The sequence below is a fragment of the Fomitiporia mediterranea genome, assembly GCF_000271605.1.
Source record: "Fomitiporia mediterranea MF3/22 unplaced genomic scaffold FOMMEscaffold_10, whole genome shotgun sequence".
NCBI classification, from domain to species: Eukaryota; Fungi; Basidiomycota; class Agaricomycetes; order Hymenochaetales; family Hymenochaetaceae; genus Fomitiporia; species Fomitiporia mediterranea.
In genome coordinates, this window is record NW_006760395.1 from 1,964,693 (window position 1) to 1,987,522 (window position 22,830).

The following is a 22,830-nucleotide window of genomic DNA, read 5'->3' on the forward strand; positions in this document are numbered from 1 at the left end:
CATCGGCGAAAAGGTTAGCATGCTAATTTTGCTAGACAAAGACTTATTTTATGGCACATTTTCGTGATCAGATACTCTCACGTTCAGTAAGGAGACTTGATCCCTTGATCGCTCAGAAGATGCCACCAGATACTCATGTTTTTGACCAGTTTCGCTGACAAATCTTGTATTTTTTTGTTTTCTTCTTTCGCTTCTTGCATAGTCTCTAATGAAACAGTACATTACAGCGTTTTGAGGTTTGATAGAACTGTCTTCAACCGCCGCTGGTCACCCACCTCCATCGGCTCTCCCGTCGCACACAATCCGCACCACGTTCCGCAACGCTTCGAATTATCCAGATTCGTTACGGAAGGAACTGCTGTATTTGTCCCACTATGTGCACTCTTCCCAGTGTGGCATATATTTCTCCAGTTCCTAACAAATTCTAGTCAGACCGATGGCTGCAACCCAATATTGTCAAACAATCGAATGTACTGCTCAGTTTGCTAGCACAGGCGTAAATGCCCCGGATTGAAGTCCAATCAGGAGTGTGCACAGAAATGGCGGCATTCACTCCATCTTCTTAGGTACCTGCGAATTTTGCTGGGCGGGCTTTTGTTCTTGCTGAGGTGCGGATGGTCGTTGCTATTCTGATGCAGCGATTTGACATTCAATTCACATCTGAGTTGGGGAAGGAGAACTTGCAGACTACTTCGTGATGGCGAATGGAGTGCTGCCAGCTGTATTGATGCCGAGGATTTAGTTGCTCATTCCTTTTCTATCGTTTACACAGTTTATTGAGAAAGGTTATTTGCTATTGCAGAATCTCTACTCTGTATGACCGTTAGATATGTATCATGCCAGATATGCGGAAGTTGCAATGAAGCAACATAGTGATGAAATAAACTAGTCTTCTACCCCTCTAACGTATTACCGTGTAACAAATGTTGCAGATCAAAAGCCTCCGAAAGTGAACAGTTGGGATGATAGTCTGCGACTTGACATGCGAGTATAAAAGCTCACAGATTTCAGCTCGAAACTAGGTTAGACGTCAGAGCCGTGTGCACAATCCTTGGTTCCCATGCCGTCTAATAGTCCCCGAGGACAACAGATATTTGCAAGGTAACGGGATATACACGACACAGACGATCGAGTAATGAGAAAATTAGGCACGAATTGACGTGTCAACAAACGGGAAAAAAAGAGAAGAAGATGGCGGCAGTTGGTAGGCCGTGCCTTGTCCTATTTCTTCGCGGACTCGCGGAACAATCGTTGTATCACGTGCACAATGCGTCGCTCCGATTCGTTTCTTAACTCGGCTCCGAACTCTTTAGAATCTTTAGATTTTCTGCTTTCGCTACCAGTACGATTCGCATTTTTTCACACTATGTCTACTTTCATGGTATTCTGCCAAGGCTTGACCTTTGAAGCTGAACTGCCTGAGCGCTGACGTGAGAAACAAAAATCAACGCTAAGGGATGCACGGTCCGTCCGCTTGTCGTCGTTTCCGTCTCCCTTCTTCCTCCCGGAATATCATAATATTCATGGCAACCGCGCCGTCCGTGCCAGAGAAGAGCGACTCGCTTCCTTCTTCCACCTTTTCCGGCGTGTCTATCTGGAAGTTCTGATGCCAAGCAATCTTCCCAGCAATGGCAACGATGCACCGTACACACACACTCACGTTTGGTATAAAACATGAAGACCTGCAGGTACATGAAGTTTTGCAGCCCGCCTACACCGTTCGGTTCCCTTTCCCTTCCTTTGAGCATTAGGTCTTGACGGCCGTTTCTTTTCATCCTACCTTCGTTTCGCTTCAGACTTGATTGCCTGGTGCATTCGCTCTTCTTTTGTTTATCGAACCGGCTCCTAGTGTTTGGATCTTGGTCTGCTTCATCCTCTTCTCCCGATTTTGTTTAGATTTTGCAAGATGACACGCTTTGCGTCCATTTCTGTGGTGGTTCTCTCTGCAGTGGCCGCTTTGACAAGTGTTCACGCTGCACCTATCCGTGCAAGGCAAACTGTCACACAAACCGCTGATAACTTCAAGGCACTTGAGTAAGGAGCTCACCCGTTAACCCATGTCCGTAGACTCACACAAGCGCCAGTTATGCGCAGTTCCAGATCTCAGATGGCGTAGCTGGAAATGCAGCTGCTGAGGCCAACGCAGTCTTTGTGGACCCATTCGCGAACACTGACCTCTCAACGATATCCGATACAGTGCGCGACGCAATAGAGACGATGCGCGAGGCCGCTGAGAGCGCCGAGACGGATCAGTTCAACCCTGCAATTGATGCGGCCACTGGTGCTGAAAAGGACGCGTTGCAAGTCGGGAAGATCAAGAACAAAGTTCTCAAGCTTACCGGCGAAGTCCAAGTGCTTAACATCAAGGTAGGTAGTTCGAGTGCACTGGAAGTTTCTGAAGTACTCAATTTAATCTTCATCGAAGATTGCGCAAGCGCAGGCTTCTGGTGATGATACGTCGGATCTTGAGAGCCAGCTGGCAGAAGAGCAGAAGAAGCTTGACACGAACATTGCAACTGACAAAGCGAGTGCCGGGCAGACGTCCCAGGGAGTTGTTAATTCTTCCGGTTCCTCTGGGTCTGCTTCGGGCTCTGCATCTTCTACTGCTTCCGTTTCCGCTTCAGATGTGGCTGCAGCTTCTAGTACTGCGAGTGCGGATGACGCTGCTGCAACCGATGCCACAACAAACAAAGATGTCGCATCCGGTAGCCAAGCAGTTACTCAGTCGGCTGACAACTTCAAGGAGCTTGAGTGAGCGCCCAGTGTCCATGTCCTTTTCTTTTGCAAGCTTATGATTGCCACCGTAGTTATGCCCAATTCCAAATCAGTGATGGAGTTGGAGGTAACGCCGAAGCACAAGCAAATGCCGTCTTCGTCGGTACGTCTCCTTGCTCTTAATGATCTTTTCATTACTAACGCAATCTTTTTCTTTTGTATTTTAGATCCCTTTGCTAACACCGACCTGAGCACAGTATCTTCTGACGTCCTCGACGCGATCAACAACATGCGCGAAGCTGCTGAAAACGCCGAGACAGAACAATTTGACCCAGCGATTGATGCTGCAAGCGGTGCTGATGCTGATGCGCTCCAAGTTGGAAAGATCAAGAACAAGGTCTTGAAACTTGCTGGTGAGGTGCAAGCTATTAATATCAAGGTAAGATCATTTATACACCTTGTCGGATCGAGTGGCGCTGATGTCGAGTCTTGAACAGATTGCGCAGGCCCAAGCTTCGGGTGATGATACATCCGACTTGGAAAGTCAACTGCAGGAAGAACAGACAAAGCTCAACACCAATATTGCAACGGACAAGGACAACGCAGGGAAGACGTCCAAGGGTGTCGTCTAGATGTTCTTCGTGCGCAAGTCTACATATATTTTCGTTAGTCTTGTGGGATTTCATTTTGGGTCATCGTTCTGTTCTGTCTGTTTTATAGGACTGGGAATAAGCTCAAACGCTTGGTCAATATATTGCTCTGCATTCTTTCGCTCTAACATTTTGCCAGACCTGAATGTGAGATATTATGCGTCAAGGAACTTGCAGGACTCTCCCTGCTCATATTGGGCATACGAAGTCACCAAAGCACCCCTGACTTTGCCAGTATGTAAGTAAGTAAAGAGTCCATTGATTGCACTTAAGGCATGTTCACGGCTCCGCCATCGAATGCGTACGTTGCTCCAGAGCTTAAGGCCTCTGACCCCTGGCTTCTGCTTGCGACGTTAAGCGTAGACAGCTCGACGTCTTCCCTGTCTCTAGATTCATGAGGTGTAACATTCTTCCAAGTGCCAATGACTTCCTGTGCGACAGATTGTCGTAGACGAAGAGCAATTCGACTTCCGAGTATACAATAACATGCCTTGAATATCGGCGGAATCATGACAAGAAGTATCTCTCTTCTTGGCGCGAGTGCGATCGAAAAAGTAAGCGCGAGGATGCTGATGACTGGATTGCGAGAGCGTTAATTCCGTTATTTTACAGTATTTGGATAAACGTACCAAGCATGACACAGTAGTAGATGAAACCATCAACAATGAGAATCCTCAGCAGAGGCGTGCGCTCATACTTAGCTGTGAATATTCATCCTGTCCTTAGACATCCGTTTTCAGAAAACCAAGGATGGACTTGCCTGTTCTCAGGGCACGGACAAGTGTAAGAAAGAAGATCGTAAAGTCGAAAACCATAAATGCACTCCAACCACCCGTCGATACCTTTGGGTCAAATGTCGTGATGTCGGCATAACAGCCAAACAACGGCGTCAGCTCGGGATCCTGTGAGACTGGAAACGTTTGAAGTTAGCCGGCTATCTGGTCTGGAAAAGTGTATCTACAGTGTATTTCGTTCTTAGAAACGTTGGTAATTAGTCCTAAGAAAGCGAAGTCTGTAGCCTATGGATCTTATTTAGCTTCAAGTAGTCAGTGTAAAGTGAATCCTCACTAGTGCAGAACCTGTCAGGAGATATAGGACAAAGCGCTTATCGTTCCACAACGCTATCGTCCTAAGAACAATGACGACTAGAAACGTCCCAATCAGGAACAGGATGCAAGTATTGTGGAAGCCTTTGTGCACTTTGCAAAGGAATTAAAAATATCATAACTCCCCTATGATAGAATTGTCAGTACTTGTTAGTAGAATCACGAATCGTGGCTTACCAACTTGCCAGGTTGACTTCGACTTTGCAGCTGCTTTACTCACTCAATGTTTGTATTCAGGTCGTTCGTGACACTCACAACTAATTAAAATGTAAGCGGCGAACTTGAGTTAGCTGAGTCACGTACTGCTAAGGGAAGAGAATAGTCCGTTGTGACTAGACATGTGGGTAGATGGTCGTAAGTCCTTATCAGTGGATATGAAGCGCTAGAATCTGGAATGAATACGTACAAATTAAGTACATTACGGCCTCGATAATAACGGGCCATCGAGTGAGAAGAAATAGGATTTTCCCCTTTGACCAATTTGAGCTCCACATGATAGAAACCTATGTAGTAAAGCTCGAAAATAATAGCATATATCAGATTATGACGTTTCTTGCCTCTCTGAAAGAATAAATTAGTCAACAACGCGACGAAGGTGATGCCGAACGTACTGTGGGAAAGTTAATAAATTGTCATAAAACATTATAGAAAGCGCTACGACTACAAAACGTATATGAGAATATTGCAATCCGCACTACAGTCAGCAGAGACATGTACTTTCAACATACTGTTATCAAAATGTCGTGGTTGGGACGCGTATAACGATAGAGATGCAAAGAACTCACGTTCGCTGCCTGATGATCAGCTACAACCAGCTTGAAAAGTTCAATAGCTTCAGAAAGTGAAGTTTCCGGTCCAAGGAGGTTTGACATTAGGGATAGAGGATAGTAGTTGCGCCCGAAACGATGAGGCACCTCTTTAAGGATTGGGTAAACTGCGAACATCCCCTACTTGGGAAGAAGTGCGAAGCTGCCGAGTACTGCAGTGTTCATCAAAGATACTTCAAAGTATTTCTTGATCGTCATGAAAATAGATGGTATGAGTTTTGACGAGAATCAGCACTTCAATCCGCTTTCGTATCTTTTTTCCGAATAAGTGCATATGAAGAAGCATCCATTGGCCATATTTATTCGATTGCCCATTGAAACCTATTGAGAGACTCCTTCGACACTTGCTGCAAGACAAAGTATGAGATGTATTGAGAGTTCTTATGGATGGAAATGCACTACTCGTAGAAGCTCTTGCGGGGAGTAACTTTGACAGGGGTGATCGAGAAGGTTTGGCGCACCAGAAAATAGCAAATGTGCACCAGTGCCTGGTCGATGGGGTTTGTACCTGTCCCTGAGATTATTATATGCCACCTCTTCTGAGTTCTGACTGCACTGTTTGCCTCTTTGCTCAAAGATTTACCGAAGTAGCTTCAAAGGTGCCACAGCATTATTGGAGGAGAAAACTCGGCAAGAGCATGCCACTGCGTGCAGAAAGTATCACAATCGGATGGACATACAAATTTTCTGCCAAAGAGAGTGGCAGAGTGGCTCTACTGCTGGTTGGGAACTGTTGAGAGGGGTTATGTGAGAGGCTTAGAGGGATCACACAAAGAGGGGGGATAGTGGACTCGGCTCGCTCTCCTTTTTTGCGTCATTGTCCGTTGATTCAGTAGGTATATATAATATGTAGCTATGTCTCGGGTACGTCCGTTGCTTATATGCGTCATTCCATATATGTTAACAGGAACACTACCGTTAAACCGTTTAGTACCTCCTTTGGCAAAGCAACATTCAGACCATAGAATTAACCAGGGCTATATCAGTGCACAGAAGGTTCTATTTTCCATTGTTGAAACTTGAAATACACAAATGTGTAAGATGCATGAGAGATTTGGACATATCCTAAGAATCACAATTCTCCACCAGCTGAACAATCCCAGCATGCATCTCCAATGCACTTGGCCTCTCACCAGCCTTCTTCCAGCACTTCTTCATGATCTCATAATGCTCTACAGAGATAATGGCAGGTTTTGGTTGGAATTCATGAGCCATGATTTTCTCAGGTATATCGCCCTCAGCAATATTATACCAAGGGTCGGCTTCCTGCAACAACTGACAAATAATAGTGCATTAGGTTTCTGATATACTACTTCTAGTCAAGCTTGCATCATACCTCCAGCATAGTGCAACCTAGCGACCAAATATCACCCTCACCTGTATTGTTATGAAACCCTCCTTCGTAGCTATATTCCAGAGGAGACTAGCAGTCGTTTCCTGATTCTGATGACGAAGATATTTGCCATTGTGTATCATGCTTGAACTCTTTCGCAGATCCAAAGTCTCCGAGAATTCCAAATATGCATTGTTCTTGCAAATCCAGCAGGACGTTTGACTGTGGTTAACATCAGAATAATATTGCACTTATGAATACTAAAAGCAACTCCACAAACTATATGCACTAGATAACAACTATCAGGTCACGGAATGTAATATATTAGAGGATTACAGACTAAAGGAGAGAGCTTCTGCTATATTGCTGACCTACATCACGAAAAAGTCGTAACAAATGTATTTAATAATAGCAAAAGTAATCTAATAAAATGATTTCATAAGCATAACAATTTAAATTAATAATTATATTTTACTTGTAATACAATACTAATGATTATATATAAATGTAAGAAATATACAAGGTTTCTACTAAACTACAAGCATGTTTTAAAGCAAGTAAGCTTACTACTAGTATTATTATAATATTACATGTGAGGTACAAGTACTCAACTCTCATTATAACTTGTAAAAATTATATTATAAGTTATTTGTAACAATAGTTGGTTGATTATAATAGTTATAAAAGTAATACATTGTGCTTGTAAGTTAATTACAATACTTTTAGTAAGATAATATGTAATTATATATATTAATATTGTTAACAATCACTATGTTAAACTTATAATATAACTTGATTTTACTTTAAACAATATATCGAAGTGATTACATAATCTAGTACTGAAGATCAAGAGCATATAATGATACACTTACTCTTGTTACTCCTTTCCTCCTACCTCCACCATCTCCCTCAACCCTCTTCCCCTAACACTATGTTGTTACTTTTGTCCTCTCTAGTTTAGTACTCTACCTACAAGCATCCTCCAGCAGGCACACTGTCTACAACCATCTAGACAATAAATATTACTACATTTGTCTCTCTAATCTGCTACTGTAATGCTTACACTGAGCCTCAGATCCTGTGATAACACAACCCAGCTGGCTATACTGTCCTTCAGTATAAAGTGTAAGTAGCTAGTCTACTTTATAAAATGCTTTACACAATAGCTGCTCATCCCTCTCCTCCTAACTTCTTGTCTCCCTTTCATCCCTCCTACTCCTCACTCTGCCTCTTATGTTGCCTCTCCTTTGTTGTCCTCCTTTTTATTATGCTCACCTTCTTTTTTACAGCTACATTTGTACATCTGTATTGTTGACCAATACTGAACAACTTCTTCAATAATTTCATACATTTGCATACTTCTTCCTACTCAGTAACACAAGCAACAATCAGTAAGTACACACTTACAACAATATTTATGTACCACCATTTTCAAGGTACAATCTTCTCTCCAACCTTACACACACATTCCTTCCCCACCCATTATATGCTTGACTTGACATTACTCTTAATAAGTTCATACTGTGTGTATTTACATTCTCTAGTACTGTGTATAACACTATTTTAAACAGAAGCAGTGACCCACTACTCTCTACCTGAGCTGAGTCTGTCTGCCTTCCACTTTACCTTCACCTTTTGAGCCAGAATGTTCTAGAGATACACCTTACAATTGATGACTCAGTTTACTATATCTTCTATTAGACACTATAGATAAACTATACAGTGTATACACACAAACACAGTTTTGTCTACAGTCTGAATCAGCTCATTCAATACTCCAGATCTTAATTTGTATGTACTACTCACACTTGCTATACACTGTTACTATGCATCTATCTTTTCTTTCTTATTGTCACTTACTAATTGCTCTAAACCTGTCTTAGGCTCAGGCTCACCCTCTACAACCTGCTTAGCCTTACAACTCACACACATACCTAATTCAACTTACAGAGACTGAGTGACAATTAAGGCCTGGTGACAAAGACTATATTAAACAGTCTAAGAACACATTAATCCTTTATTGTCACAAATTCTGCTTGTAAAAGAACAAGGCAGAGGCAGCTAGTAGTACAGGGGTTAGGATTGTAGAAATAATGTATTAATTACTATTTTTGTATTCTATAATTTAAATATAATTATATTTGATTAATTATTTGATACAAAATTGTATACTAAGTAAAAGCAAACCATTCAAATGCTTGTAATAACCTATAAGCATTATAAGCAGATATTATACTTTCTCAAATAAATAAGTATGTCTTAGTCTTGTAATCTTAGAAAGTGTTATAATTACTTTTATAACTTGACAATTTATAAAATTATAATAGAAATTGCCAAGTTTTAAAAGTATTCTTACTTACTTATCTAACATTGTACTATCATTACTTAACCCCCCAGGAAGATTATAAGTAATTGGCCAAATTTTATAAAATATACAAAATATACAAGATTATAAGCAAGTATAATACTTAAGACTTTTTTGTAATGTACAAAAAGACAAGCATGATTACAGCAATTCTAATTTCAAGTTGAAATCAAGGTGAGAACATACAAGATAAAGCTTCTGTCTCATGGACAGTAATAGCTAAGCTTACTTACTAATGTGTGTCCTTATGTCTCCTAATTCATAAAACTTACAAACAAATACTAGTAAGATACTGTATTCATAGCTTTCCAAAAAGCTGTAGAACTCTAGTAAATTATGATCCTAGGCTTTCTCCCTCAAAAACACTCTTGCTCATAAATTGCACTCTTGACTATAGTACTATGTAATTAATAATCAGTTCAAAATTCTATACAAGAAAGGTAGGTACTTACTTTCAAAAGTTTCTCAATCTTCTGTTCAATTAGTATTCTCTTTGAAACTCTAGGCCTTAGACAGTCAAGGATCTGGCAAGAATAGGGAGATTTTACTACAGTATTAGCTAGAAAGAATCATATAGATTAGGGGATGGATCCTTCTTAGCTGTTTATCAAGTTAAGGATGTTGACTCTGACAAACATTACAAGTGTGTGAGTGTGAGCTAATAGATAAGTTTTGCATCTAATTACAAAATAATAAATTGACAGAACTCAAACATACTAGTAAATTTAAAGAGGGACATTAGTGTAAGACATTGTTCTCTAAACAATATTTGTTGATTTCTGGAAAATGCATTCACACACTACTACTACCAAATCAACTGAAGGGAAGAGCTTATATATCTCCAGATACTTACTACTCAGACACTTCTTGTTTTGAAACATTCATGTGTTCTAAAGTGATTAGAGAGTCAAGTAGCAGCAACTATGAATGAACTTTAGGAATATAAGGTTAGTACTACACTACTGTACTACATATACTCTATAAGCTTACAGTTCAATGTGTTGTAAAGGGTTGGTGTTTTTTCTTAACAATGAATGGCCCTTGCTCCATGTATTTACTAGCAGATTTCTTGATTTGCTTTACTTATAGCATTCTGGACTTGTGAATGTGAAGGCACAAAGGATACATTGGTTGACTAATACACATTATACTATTATAACATAAACTTCCTAGCAACACTTTTGTAATATGGATCCAGAATTTGATCATACTGTGTAAGTTTGGAGTAAAAGTTAGTGTGGTGAACTTATGTCCAAGGCTAGAGTGTGTGAGACTCATTAAAACAATTATGAAATACATCCAAGTAGGAAGGTTGAGTGTAGCAATTAAGAACAAAGGGACAGCTTGAAAAGGTCTTCAACATACTGAAAGAAGTCTTGTAGGAACACATGCCTAGTGGGTGTTCCTGATCTAACACTAAATAGTGAAGCAAATTGTAAATACTGTCACTAGTGTACACTTTCAATAATAGCCCTTTATTCCCCTTATATAATAGAGGGTAGCAACAGATCTGCTTCCATGTCTTTACATACTTAAGGAACAAAGAGTTCAAAGGTTGTAACATGATATACTGTGTGTTACTATATAACAAAAGGCAATACAGTATTTGTTACTAGTGACACATTTCTGCATCAGACACACAACTTAGTAGAGAACAATACTTAAGTATAAGCTTTACTAAAGGAATACATAATTGATGCCAGTTAGTTATGTCAAGCCAAAGTTTTGTAGTAAAGTATTAGAGAACTGGAGGAGTAAATTAAGACATTATTTAAAATGTAAAGAAAAATTGTAAGTAAGATCAAGTTACAAAACTGTAAGTATTAGTAAGATATATAGAAACTTTTAAATAACTTGTATATGTGTACAATACAGAATGGTTGAAGAAGTCATTCAAGTAAGGGTTATACTTCAGGTGAAGGCAAAAACCCTAGAAAGTAACACACATGAGTGATTATCCAATACAGACTATAGTAGAGTAACTATACAAAGAATTTGAAAGGGAATAGTAGAATTATAAAAGTGCTTAGAAGTACTACTAAAATACATATCAGCTTATCAAACAAGACTACAAGATTCTAAGCTCACACAAAGAAAATAGTAGTTTTGCCTAATACACAAGCTCTCTAAGTACTGAATATATGTTTTATAATGTTAGATATACTTACTTTACTAGTCTTGTCCTTAAGAGTAGTAAAGAAAAATAGAGTATATTAGTAAGACTTTAGCTTATAGAGTTAGAGGTAGAGGAGTTCTACTTTAGTTAAGCTTTAAGTGTAACTTAGTAGTTAGTACTAGAGTACTGTTACTACTAAGTAGCTTAAGTTGATAAAACTACTTTAAGAGAGTTAAACTACTCTTCTTATATACCTTTTGTTAGAGTAATATTACTCTAGTAACTTTGTAACTCTTTTCTCAAGAGTTCCTTCTCTTTCTTATAAAGTAGAGCTGAATAATCCTTCAGGCTAGATTATACACTAGTTTGTGTCTTTTTGTATTCTAGATTAACCTTCTAGTTCCTTCTTACTGTATTATTATACTTTTTAGTTCTTTCTCTATAACTTTTAATAGCTCTTTATAAGTTTTCTAAACTAGTCTAGACTGTAAGCTGTATAGTCCTCTTCTTATAAAGTAGAGCTTTGTATTGTTTAGCAGTCTTCTTTAACTCAACTCTGTATTCCTTTTATATAGATTTATAATGTACTTTCTTATAAGGTAGAGTTGTATAACTTTTAATAACTCTTTATAACTCTTATAATATAAAAGACTGTGTTTTCTATACTATTCTAAGTACACTCTAGAACTTACAACTATTGTTCTAGTCCTTTCTTAAGTCTTCTAACATTGACTTAGTTCTAGACAATTCTATGTCTCTTTATAGTTTTATAATCTTTTTAACTTTTAGCCTTATCTTTATACTTTTGTTATTTAATTATATAGTTAGCTAGATTGTCTTATGTGTTTCTTATATTGTTCTTATATTTATAACTTTATAGATTTCCTATTTATACTTTAGAAGTGTATATAAAAGACTAGTTTCTTTGTGTCTCTTCTTAAAGCTCTTAATTCTTTTCCTTTCTCTTAACTAGTATTAGTCCTTCAAGAATAGAGCTTTAGAGTTCTGACTCTAGCTCTTTACTAGCTCTAATAGTCTTTTATCTTTATACAAAGAGTTTCTAGCTAGCTGCTTAATATAAGTAAGTTATAAGATTTTTATTCTAGTAAGTATCTTTCTTTATTTCTTTTAAGAGCAAGTTTTCTCCTAATCTTTTTCTTATGTCTTATTTTAACACTTAACTCTTTTCTGATTCTCTCTTTATACTACTATTCTTATGAATAATTAGTCTTTATTTAATGTTATAAAGTAATACTGTAATAAAGTCTTATTATTTATCTTAATAAATACAGATCTTAAAAGGTTTTATTACCTTTTCTTAACTAACTTAATATTTACTCCTTCTTGTCCCCTCTCTCTACTAATAGATTAATTACTTATTAGTAATGATTAGAGGTTTATAATACTACACTAGAGTACTTATTAATTAGGATAACAAAGATAGTTTAGAAATCTAGCCAATCTTTAGACTTAAGACTAATAGAGTTTTGTAAATAAACTACTTAGTCTTAAGTCTTAAAGTTAGACTTATTAATATTAGATTAAGTATTTTCACAATTCCTAACACTCTTAAGTATAACTGATTACTCAGGATTAGTTTACTTACAGTTATAGTATAAGTACTAACTATGTTTTTAATTAAGAGAAGTTTAAGAAGATTATAACCTTCTTTAGAACTATTTACAATAATTCTCTTAACTCTACTATACAACTCTTAGAGTAATATCTTATTATATTATACTTATACAACTTCTATATTCTTTTATATACAAGACTAAGCTTACTACCTTTATTTTAAGACTGTATTTAGTACACTAGGATAATACAAGTATTTTAAAACTTTGTATAATATAAAAATATAGTTTCTAACTAAGGTACAAAGTATAAAGCTGAGAAAATCAATAATAGAACTATTATATTCTACTTACACAACTGTAAATATTCTTAGATTCTTTTACAATTACTGTCAACATTTACTAATCTTACTTTAGTTCTTAATATGAATCCTCTACATCTACACTTATTCAACTTTCAAAATATTTCTCTACTATCAAATCCACTACTTTCTACTTAATTTAATAGTTAATCTAACTAATCTATAATGAATTCTACTAGTTCTACTACAGAACTCATTCAATCCAAACCAGAACTTGTCTAGTCTACTATAAAACTGACTAAAGATATATTTATAACTGTAGAGAATATTCTAACACAGTAGTACTAAACTTTGTAGTAAGTTACTTAATGATTTCATTTGTTTTTCTTATTATTATTTTATTTATTCTATTACTTACTCTTTTAGAATTTAGGATTAAATGTTAGAGAGTAAGTATAACAATTGTACTACTTACACACTTGTACTACATGTATTGTAAGTGTATGTGAGTGTTTTCTTTTTGTTTACTAGACTACTCTATATTCTACTATACATATATATATATATAAAGGGTTTTCAAGCTAAGGGTTAAGGGATTCTTTCTCCTTCTCAGTACTTAATTATTAAGTTATCCTAGTTAGTAATTGAGTGTACTAGTAAAGAGAGAATCTTTACTATAAGACTAGTATACTTATCCTTACAGAATGTATAATATATAAAAAGTAACATAGAGAGATGAGTGTTAGGACTGTAAGGAAATGAGCACTCAGTTTACAACACAGCCAATCCATTTCTCACCCAATATGGTAACTCACACCTCTTTTATACTCTCTATAGTAACTCATGCCTCTTTTGTACAATAGCCTCTTAGCCTATATTCTCTAATACACAACACTCTGTTAATTCTTCCTGGCCTCTAATGTGCCTGTTGGCTTTACAATAATTGTTCTTATTATTTCTTTAATCTTATTCTCAAGTTTCATTCCTTACTTTACTCTTGTTATTTAGTTATTATAAAAAGCAGCCTGTAGATACAGTAGTTCCTTAGTTTTTTGACTCTTCTTATATTCCTACTTGTTCTCCTAGTATAAATCCTAGCTAGTAGCTTTGAGAATATAGTTGGTTTAAGGGCTGTAGGTCTACATTTACAGTTTGAGAGTGTTATCAACCTAGAGAACACATCTCCCCTAACAATGAGTACTTACCTCTTAGTAGAGCCTTTTAATAGACATTTGTATCTTTGTTTATTATTCTAGTGTACAAATGTATTTAGTAAGTTTTTTTCTCATTCTTCTTATCTTATAAGACTTTCCTCTTTATATCTTTCTGTTTAATAATCTCAGCCTCCTTCTTTAATTTTTTGTTTAACTAATTTGTCTTCTTATTTGAAATATTAAAAGTATACACATTCTTTCTAGATTGTAACTCTATAGTAAATTATAAAAATATGCTGAAAAGGAAGCCTAGTGTATAAAAAGTAATACAGAGAGATTAGTACATACCTTTTCCTATTTTTCTCAGTACTTGTCTCTCTTTTCCTTTTACTTTAGCTTTTACCTTCTTTAAAGCTAGAGAAGAGCTTTTTTGATTTGGTTGTAAAGCTAGAAATATAAGGTAAGCTGAATTCTGTATTTAGAAAGCTTAAGATTGTTAAATAAGTTAGAGATTAAGTACTACAAGATTTGTAGCATTCTTAAGAAACTCTTAATTGAGTGTAGGAGAATATGTATTTGTATAGCTTGTAGAATTGTTAGTAGTGTTTGAGACTGAGTTGGATGTTGAGAAGTATTTTAGAGGCTATTTGAGTTCATCTTAAGTGTCTGAGAATGAGAGAAGGATGAATTCTCTATTTTTTTGTGTAAAAGTACTCATGTCTTACATCTGAATCCATAAATTTCCATTTTAAGGTTGAAATGATTACATTAAATTATATAAACAAGTATTAACTAAGACTTGCAGATCCTTACAAGTCCTCACTTCAATTTTGAGGAACTTGTGTAATTTACAGCATTTTATACTTTGAATACTAATCTCCTTCTACAAGTCTCTCTACTAATAAATTAAAGGCACTTATTGTGTTGAGAGCTCTTTGTGTTTCCTTATTCCTCAAACTGCTATCACAAAAAAGTCTTAACAGTTGTATTAGATTATAACCTAGTATATTTTTTACTTTTTGTAAATTTTGTAAAAGTAATAATAACTTAGATAGTAGTTTTTACAAGTCAATTATAATTTAGTACAAGTAAAGTAAGAATCTAGAATAGTTATTAAAATTACTAATATTAATTATGATTGTACATATTGTCAAGATATACAAGTGATTATAACATACCTCCTAAAATAATAATGTTAGAATATACTTATCAAATTTTAACAGTATAGTATCCTCTTACAATTTATACCAGTCATTACAAGTATTTGAATAGCTTGTTTTTACTTTGCTTACAATTTTGTACTAAATAATTAATAAAATATAATTATATTTGATTATAGAATACAAAAAGATAGTAAATAATACATTATTTCTACAATCCTAATCCCTACACTACTAGTAGCCTCTGTCTTGTTCTTTTACAAGTAGAGTTTGTGTCAATAAAGGATTAATACATTCTTAGACTGTTTAATATAGTCTTTGTCACCAGGCCTTGATTGTTGCTCAGTTTCTACAAGTAGAATTGTGTACATGTGTGAGTTGTAAGGTCAAGCAGATTGTAAAGGGTGAGGCTGTGTCTGTAAGACAGGTTTAGAGTGATTAGCAAGTAACAATAAGAAAGAAAAGATAGACTATTAGATTGTACTCTGGATTAGGAAATCCCTAATTGCCTTATGTAGAGTTACTATACTTGGAATGTCTCAGACTATCAGACTTCACTATGTAGTATATAAGGCAGACACTTGCTTAATGTCTTAATAAGAGAGAGTACTTAGGGTACTCCTACTATACTTGTTAAAAGGTTATGAGCCTTAGTGCTCATTGAATACTCTCACACACTTGCTCTCACAGAATGCCTTTACCTCTTACTAGCCCACCAAGCCCTAGACCTCCCTCTCCCCCCAAACCCATTACAATGTTGTCTATAATGTATACCTTTGTTAATACTACAATGAAGGACTCTAATGTTACAAAGTTCTTTAAGGGAACAGAAAAGTTGACTAGTGTGAAGGGATACAAGATATAGTACTTACACATACACAGTACACTCACTGCCATGATGCTCTCAGACCATCTAGAGCATGATCCCCCTTCCTCTAATGATGCTAGTATATGTACAGGCAACGTTTTGTATCATTGTATAACAAAAACAATAACTAATACAATTTATACAAACTTTACAACACATATAAGTGTTAGAAGTCTTATAAAGGCACTTTCTGAACAATACAATGTTCAAACAACAATGACACATGCTGTAGACATATCTACATTGTTTACAGTAAAAGGGTATGTATCACAGTTTGATAAGATGTTAGACAACATTGAACAAATCTACAGACAGTTGTCTGTACATAATAAAGCCCCTAATAACAATACATACATCTCAGCAATTAACCTCACTACTCCTTGTGAGTATAGATGGGTAGCAACAATGCTAGACAGGCAGATTACCTATTATAATCAACTACTAACAGTTATAGCAGCTCAGAAAGACGTTCTAACACTAGCTAAGTTGATACACAAATTATAAAACATATATACTGAGTACCATTCTCAGTACTCTCAAACAAAACAAGATACTGAATGAGACAGCCTACAAACAAAAGGCAAAAGTGTAGCTAAAGGCAAAACAAAGTCTTATAATAAAGTTAAATGCTACAACAAAGCCTTATAATAAAGTTAAATGCTACAACTATAATAAGTACAGGCATATGTCAAAAGACTGCCAAAATCCTCTAACAAGCAAAACAACAGAATCTTGAAAGAAAAAGCATAGGCAAACAGTTACTACTTTTACTATTACTACTATGTTGTCTCAACCTGTACTTAATACAGCAGTATTCATTAGAGACAATAACAAAACAGTATTCATTGAAAACGTTAATGAAACACTAATGCTAGAGTCTGTAATAGTAGAAGCCTTAGTATCAAGTTCCAGCAGCTTACCTGTTCAATCCACTCTATCTACTGAATCCAATGTATTCTCAGCATTTGAAGTACAAGAGGATGGTGTCATACAAGTAGACAACTTTATGAACTCATTTGACAATACAAAAGAAGTTATTGAGGAGTTCAATTACAATCCAAACATATGTATCAATGTAATACATTACAATGATACTGAACTAATACATTGTATTAATATATTGGACTCTGGTGCAAATGTACACACTACTCCATACTTGTTCTGTCTTACAAACATCCAGAACTCAACCCTAATAAACATTACAATTACAAATAAATTGTCATTCACACTTAGCAAAAGTAGAGTGATGACATTTAATGTAAAACTATGAGACAAAGCTGATGAGCATACTAAGGTGAATACAATTTCACTACAAAACATATACTATTATCCCAATCTGAACTTCACACTTGTTAGTAAAGTACTATTATGCAAAGCAGAATATGTTTTAATAAAAACAAACAATGAATGTATTATTTATTCTCCTGCTCATACAAAGATTGGTGAAATACATGTACAAAATAACTTGTATATGATAGTTTCTTATCATAATAAATAATCTATTAACACAATCACTATTGTTGATTTACATTGACGAATGGGTCATGTTAATTTTGACTACTTGTACAAACTCATACAAGAGTATCCTGAGATTATAAGTCAAAGGATAACAGACAATAAAAATGCACAGTGTACAGATTGTATTAAAGCAAACATACAATACAATGAAATACCAAAAATACAAACAACACCTCTTGCACAATGTTATGGAGATCATCTCCACATTAACATTTGGGGACCTGCCTCAGTACAAGCTTACAGTAAGTACAAATATCTTTTTACCATTATAGATGACACTACACAATGGGTAACTATGCTACCTATGCAGCATAAAAGTAATGCTTTCACAGAATATGTAAAGTATACAATGAGACTCTTTACACAGTATAGTATAAGAGTTAAAACTCTCCAAAGTGATAACAATACAGTGTTCCTAAGTAAAGACTTCACTACATATATTGAAAGTCAAGGAACAATACATAGATTAACAGTACACAATACACTGTAGCAAAACAGAGTTGCAGAACGTATACATAAGACTATCTTTAACAGTGTATGTACATGTCTGTTATCAGCAAAGTTACCTATGAAATTCTGAGTATATACAGTACAATATCAAACGTTTATTCATAACAGAACACTAAGAGTTACTATTAATTTCACAACACCATATTACAAATAGTATAATGAACATTATCAAATAGATAATATACAAGAATTCAGTACATATTGTATTATACAGAACGAACAAACACATAAACTACAACCCAGAGGCTAATACACACAATGGCTAGGTTATGATAATGACAGTAAAGGTCACTTAGTGTGCTATGATAATAAAGTTACTGTCAAACACAATGTACAATTCATAGACAAACCAATGTCTAGGATTGAAGGGGAGAATAATCATAATGGTGATACATCAAACAATGATAAAACTCTTCCTAATAACAATAATAAAGATAAAGAACCTATCATACAATGCTCTACACAAGAGTAAAGACCAGTTAAACAAACTATAGGTTTAAATTACAAAGACAATATAAACCTAGTTATGTATCTAACAGAATTTAACAAATTCCTCAACAAAATCTATAACAATCCATTAATGTATTACAATACTATAACATGTATAGACAAAGAACAGTAGATCAAAGCTATGAAGGATGAAATACAGTCACTTCAACAACAAAACACATGGATATATACTATCCCCCCTATGAATACAAATATAATTGGAACAAAATTTGTCTATAAAATCAAAAGACTGGCTAATGGCTGAATAGACAAATACAAAGCACAATTTGTAGTGTAAGGATACACTCAAAAGAATGGAATAGACTTTTATTCTGACAACTTATTTGCCCCAGTAACAAAACTATCAACAGTATAATTATTGTTATCTTGGGCAGCATTTAAGAACTATGAAATACATCAGATAGATGTAAAATCTGCATATCTTTACAGAGAACTAAATAAGGACAAACTCATTTATGTGAAACTACTGCTAGGCAGGCTACTTACAAATATTAAACCTAGACAGACATTATACTTAAATAAAGCATTATACAGATTGAAACAAGTAGGTAGACAATGGTATAAGAAGATTACCAAACTACTGCTTAAGATTGGATTAGAATGAGCTAATTACAATCATACTGTATTTTATAAGAAACAAAATAATAAAACAATTCTTGTAACATTTATGCACATCAACAATATTACAATTATTAGCAAAACTATTACTATAATAACAGCATTTAAACATACATTAAGACAACACATTACATTCACTGATAGTAACAAAATACATTGGTTACTTAGTATTGAAATAAGCTGAGATAGACCTTAATGAATGATTAGCTTACAGCAAAAGCATTATATTGAAAGTATAATCAAGTGTTACCACTTTGAAAACAAAAAGGCACTATAAATGCCTATTACTCCTGGAATAGATCTATCTAACAATACAAACAATACATACAATACAAACGAAAGTAATAATGAAACAATACTATACATGAATATGGTAGGATTGTTAAGATATTGTAAGGATAGGTATACTAGCCTTATGCGAAGATTCTCTCTTTACCAGTGTACTCAACTACTGACTGGGATAACCTAGTAATCGAGCACCAAGAAGGAGAAAGAATCCTCTAACCCTTAGCTTGAAAACCCTTTATATATGTATATACACATGTAGTAGGATACAGGGTAGTCTAGTGAACAAAAAGGAAAACACTCACAAGCACCTACAACACATGTTGTGCAAATGCACAGGTAGTACAATCATTACACTTGCCCTCCAGCATTTAGTCCTAAATGCTAAGGGAGTTAGTACAGGAATAAACGAAATAACAACACAAAAACAAAAGAAAACATTAGTAACTTACTACAAAGTTCAGTACTACTGTGCTAGGACATTCTCTACAGCCATGGATGTGTCTTCAATCAGTCCTGTAGTGGACTGGACGTGCTCCTGTCTGGCTTGGATGTGTTCTGTAGCAGAACTGGTGGAACTCACAGCAGATTGGTTGGAATGGCTGTCAGATTGAGTAGAAAGCAGCAGATTCAGTAGTAGAGTAATGCCTTGAGTGTTGAATGAGCTCAGAGCACTCATATCAAGTACCAAAGTAAGATCAGTAGATGTTGAGAGTAATTGTGACTTGATCTGAGAACGTTTACAGTTGTGTGAGTAGAATATAGTGGTTCCATTGTTGATTTGCTCAGCTCTACACTTTGCACCTAAGTAAAATAGTAAGGTATATGTGCTTGTAACAATATAATACAGAATATATATGCATTTACCTTGGTTTGAAGCCATGTTCTTATGGTATACAAAGTCCTAGGACACTTGCATCATCTTAGCATGTTGAATACAGTCTTGGAACAGTAGTAGTGGGCTCAGTCTCACATGAGAAGGAATGTGGAAGTTATACAAGTGTAATACAATGAGATAACACTCTGGGAGTTGCATAGTAGGGTTGAGGGAATTGTTGTGGATAGCCCTGGAGAAAGCTACAATCTCCTTAAGCTCCTCTCAATTGAAAACGTAGTCAGTACTTGTACTGTGGTTGTGAGTAACCTAATCCTGTATGATTAGTTGCACTCGAGAGCCAACTAAGAGTTGTAGAGGAGGATGAGGCATATTTGTGCCTTGTAGAAAAGCAGATGCAAATGTATGAGTAATGGATTCTTGAGTAGTAGACATGATATGCACAGTAAAGTGACTATATACACAGTTTTTAAAGCCTTTGTGTATGTCTACCTGTATGTCCATACTGTAGCATTGTGTTTGAAAGGTTGCCTCATGTTTTACTAGACTGATACTAACCTGAGGGTTATTAGTATTGAGTTTTCCCTTTCCTAGAGTTAGTACATCAATAGAATCGATTCCAAGTATGTCTAAGTATTCCTTTAATGCCTCAAGGTGTGCAATTTTATCATAGAGTAGCCATGTGTGATCTCTGGACTTCCATAGTACTTTGAACAAAGTGGTAGTCCCTTGTCCTGTATGAGTTTCAATTGAATCTACTGTTCATTCCTTGTTCTCATTGTTTAATCCAGTAACTTGTCCTACTTCCCTTCCAGAGAATAATCTATCATTGTTTGGAACATGTATCCTAAGTAGCAATGAATGAAATACTGGGTGTATGTTATGATTCCTCATTTCCCTAGGTAGATCTAGTTCAAATGCCTTGTTTCCTGTGTTCTGGATTATTCTGTAAGGTCCTATGTACTTTGGTACTAGTTTCCTTACTTACTGTCTCAGTAGATTCATGTTCTTTATAGAAACATACACTAGATTGTATTGTGTGCCTGTAGTATTGTATCCTTTACTTTCTGAGTGTAAGTCCTTACTCTAGGATATTCATCCTTCCTAGGGTTGTTCTATATCAAGTTCCTTAGCATCTGACTGTAATTTAGAAAGAATAGTGCATATCCTGTAGTTTCTGACCTTACTGTATTGATAGTGTACTCAATCATAAGTAGTTTATGTATCCAATCCTTTTGTTTAGGAGAAATACATTGTCTGAGCATCTGAGTAATTGTTCTGTTCATTCTCTCAGTCAATCCATTAGTCTGTGGATGATATGTGCTTAATAGCTTCAATTTAATACTTATAAGTTTATGTAATCTTCTCCAAAACGTACTGGTGAATAAGGAATCACAATTGCTAACAATGTAATTAGACAGTCTATACAGTTTATAGATGTTTTCAAATACTATCTCTGTGATTTCTCTTGCTCTGTACGTTTGCCTAGTAGGAATAATGTGTACCATGCTAGTTAATAGACAAATAACTGTACAAATCATATCAAAAGGTCCCAAACAGTTCTTTGATTCAGGAAAAGGTTCAACAAAGTCCATTCCTATGCCTTCCTAAGGCCTATTAGGTACTAAGAGCAGATGTAGTAGACCAAACGGTTTCTGATTGTTAGGTTTGCTGATCTTGCATGTATGACACAAATTGTAGTAGGAATTAATGTCTATGATCATATCCTTCCACCAAACTTGTTCTCTAAGGTACAAAAGTGTCTTTTACAGTCCTAAGTGTGCTAAAATAGAATGTGTATGCTCTATTACAATTTCCCTAGCATTTCTGTTGTGTATTAGAATTCTAGGTATGTAAAGTATGTACCTCTCACCCTCCTAGCAAAATATGAGTCCATTTTCAACATGAAAATTCTGGAAGTGCTTTGGATCTTGTAATATCTGATTGAAAAAGTTATCCTCATGATATCTGCCTTTGAGACATTCTGGGAATTGTAAATCCAGTGAAGATTGAGCTATAATATCAGGTAATTGAGGTTCAATCAAGTTCCAGAGTTGATCAGTAGTGTTCTTTAGTACTGGGACATTCTGATCATTAATTTCCAATCTAATATTATTGTCTGAATGTCTGTATCCTTGTGTATTACTTCTAGTGTCTGGTACGTTTGCAGGTGAATTTATTTCATACAAATCTGATTGTTCAGTGTCCTGAGGCAGCATTTCCAATACCTCACTGTGTGTATCTGTTTCCTGATCTTGCTCTGTGTTCTCTAGTATTGTAAACCAGCTTCTAGTCCTTGTAGCAGGCCTGCCCTCTGTTTAGAGGTCTGTCTGTGAGCTTCTAGCATGTCTAGTAATTAATCTAACCTTTCTACTGTACAGTCA

The 22,830-nt window shown here is 35.6% G+C and overlaps 3 protein-coding genes across 3 annotated transcripts; 1 reads left to right on the plus strand and 2 right to left on the minus strand.

Moving 5' to 3' along the window:
* Positions 1-1,718: 1,718 nt before the first annotated feature.
* On the plus strand, positions 1,719-3,491 carry FOMMEDRAFT_22617 (uncharacterized protein). The gene is made up of 6 exons (XM_007269591.1): positions 1,719-2,034; positions 2,085-2,367; positions 2,426-2,751; positions 2,808-2,878; positions 2,943-3,154; positions 3,213-3,491. Exons 1-6 carry the CDS (start codon positions 1,907-1,909, stop codon positions 3,345-3,347), a joined length of 1,155 nt encoding a protein of 384 aa, XP_007269653.1. The 5' UTR covers positions 1,719-1,906; the 3' UTR covers positions 3,348-3,491.
* Positions 3,492-3,633: 142 nt separating this feature from the next.
* FOMMEDRAFT_170185 (uncharacterized protein) lies at positions 3,634-4,257 on the minus strand (the record flags this gene model as incomplete). Its single annotated transcript, XM_007269592.1, has 3 exons — positions 4,126-4,257; positions 3,995-4,066; positions 3,634-3,941 (listed from the first exon to the last, which is right to left on the minus strand). The coding sequence occupies exons 1-3, from the start codon at positions 4,178-4,180 to the stop codon at positions 3,634-3,636; spliced, it is 435 nt and encodes a 144-aa protein (XP_007269654.1). The 5' UTR covers positions 4,181-4,257.
* A 2,106-nt stretch (positions 4,258-6,363) lies between these two features.
* FOMMEDRAFT_159846 (uncharacterized protein) lies at positions 6,364-6,643 on the minus strand (the record flags this gene model as incomplete). The annotated part of the gene is made up of 2 exons (XM_007269593.1): positions 6,364-6,573; positions 6,635-6,643. 2 exons carry the CDS (start codon positions 6,641-6,643, stop codon positions 6,364-6,366), a joined length of 219 nt encoding a protein of 72 aa, XP_007269655.1.
* Between the last annotated feature and the right edge of the window lie 16,187 nt (positions 6,644-22,830).

Excerpts from the sequence above, each read along its gene's own strand:
- FOMMEDRAFT_22617 (XM_007269591.1), top strand. The coding sequence starts at position 1,907 with ATGACACGCTTTGCGTCCATTTCTGTGGTGGTTCTCTCTGCAGTGGCC. Across the intron at positions 2,368-2,425 it reads TCCAAGTGCTTAACATCAAG|ATTGCGCAAGCGCAGGCTTC; the intron begins GTAGGTAGTTCG and ends TCTTCATCGAAG. Across the intron at positions 2,879-2,942 it reads AGCAAATGCCGTCTTCGTCG|ATCCCTTTGCTAACACCGAC; the intron begins GTACGTCTCCTT and ends TTTGTATTTTAG.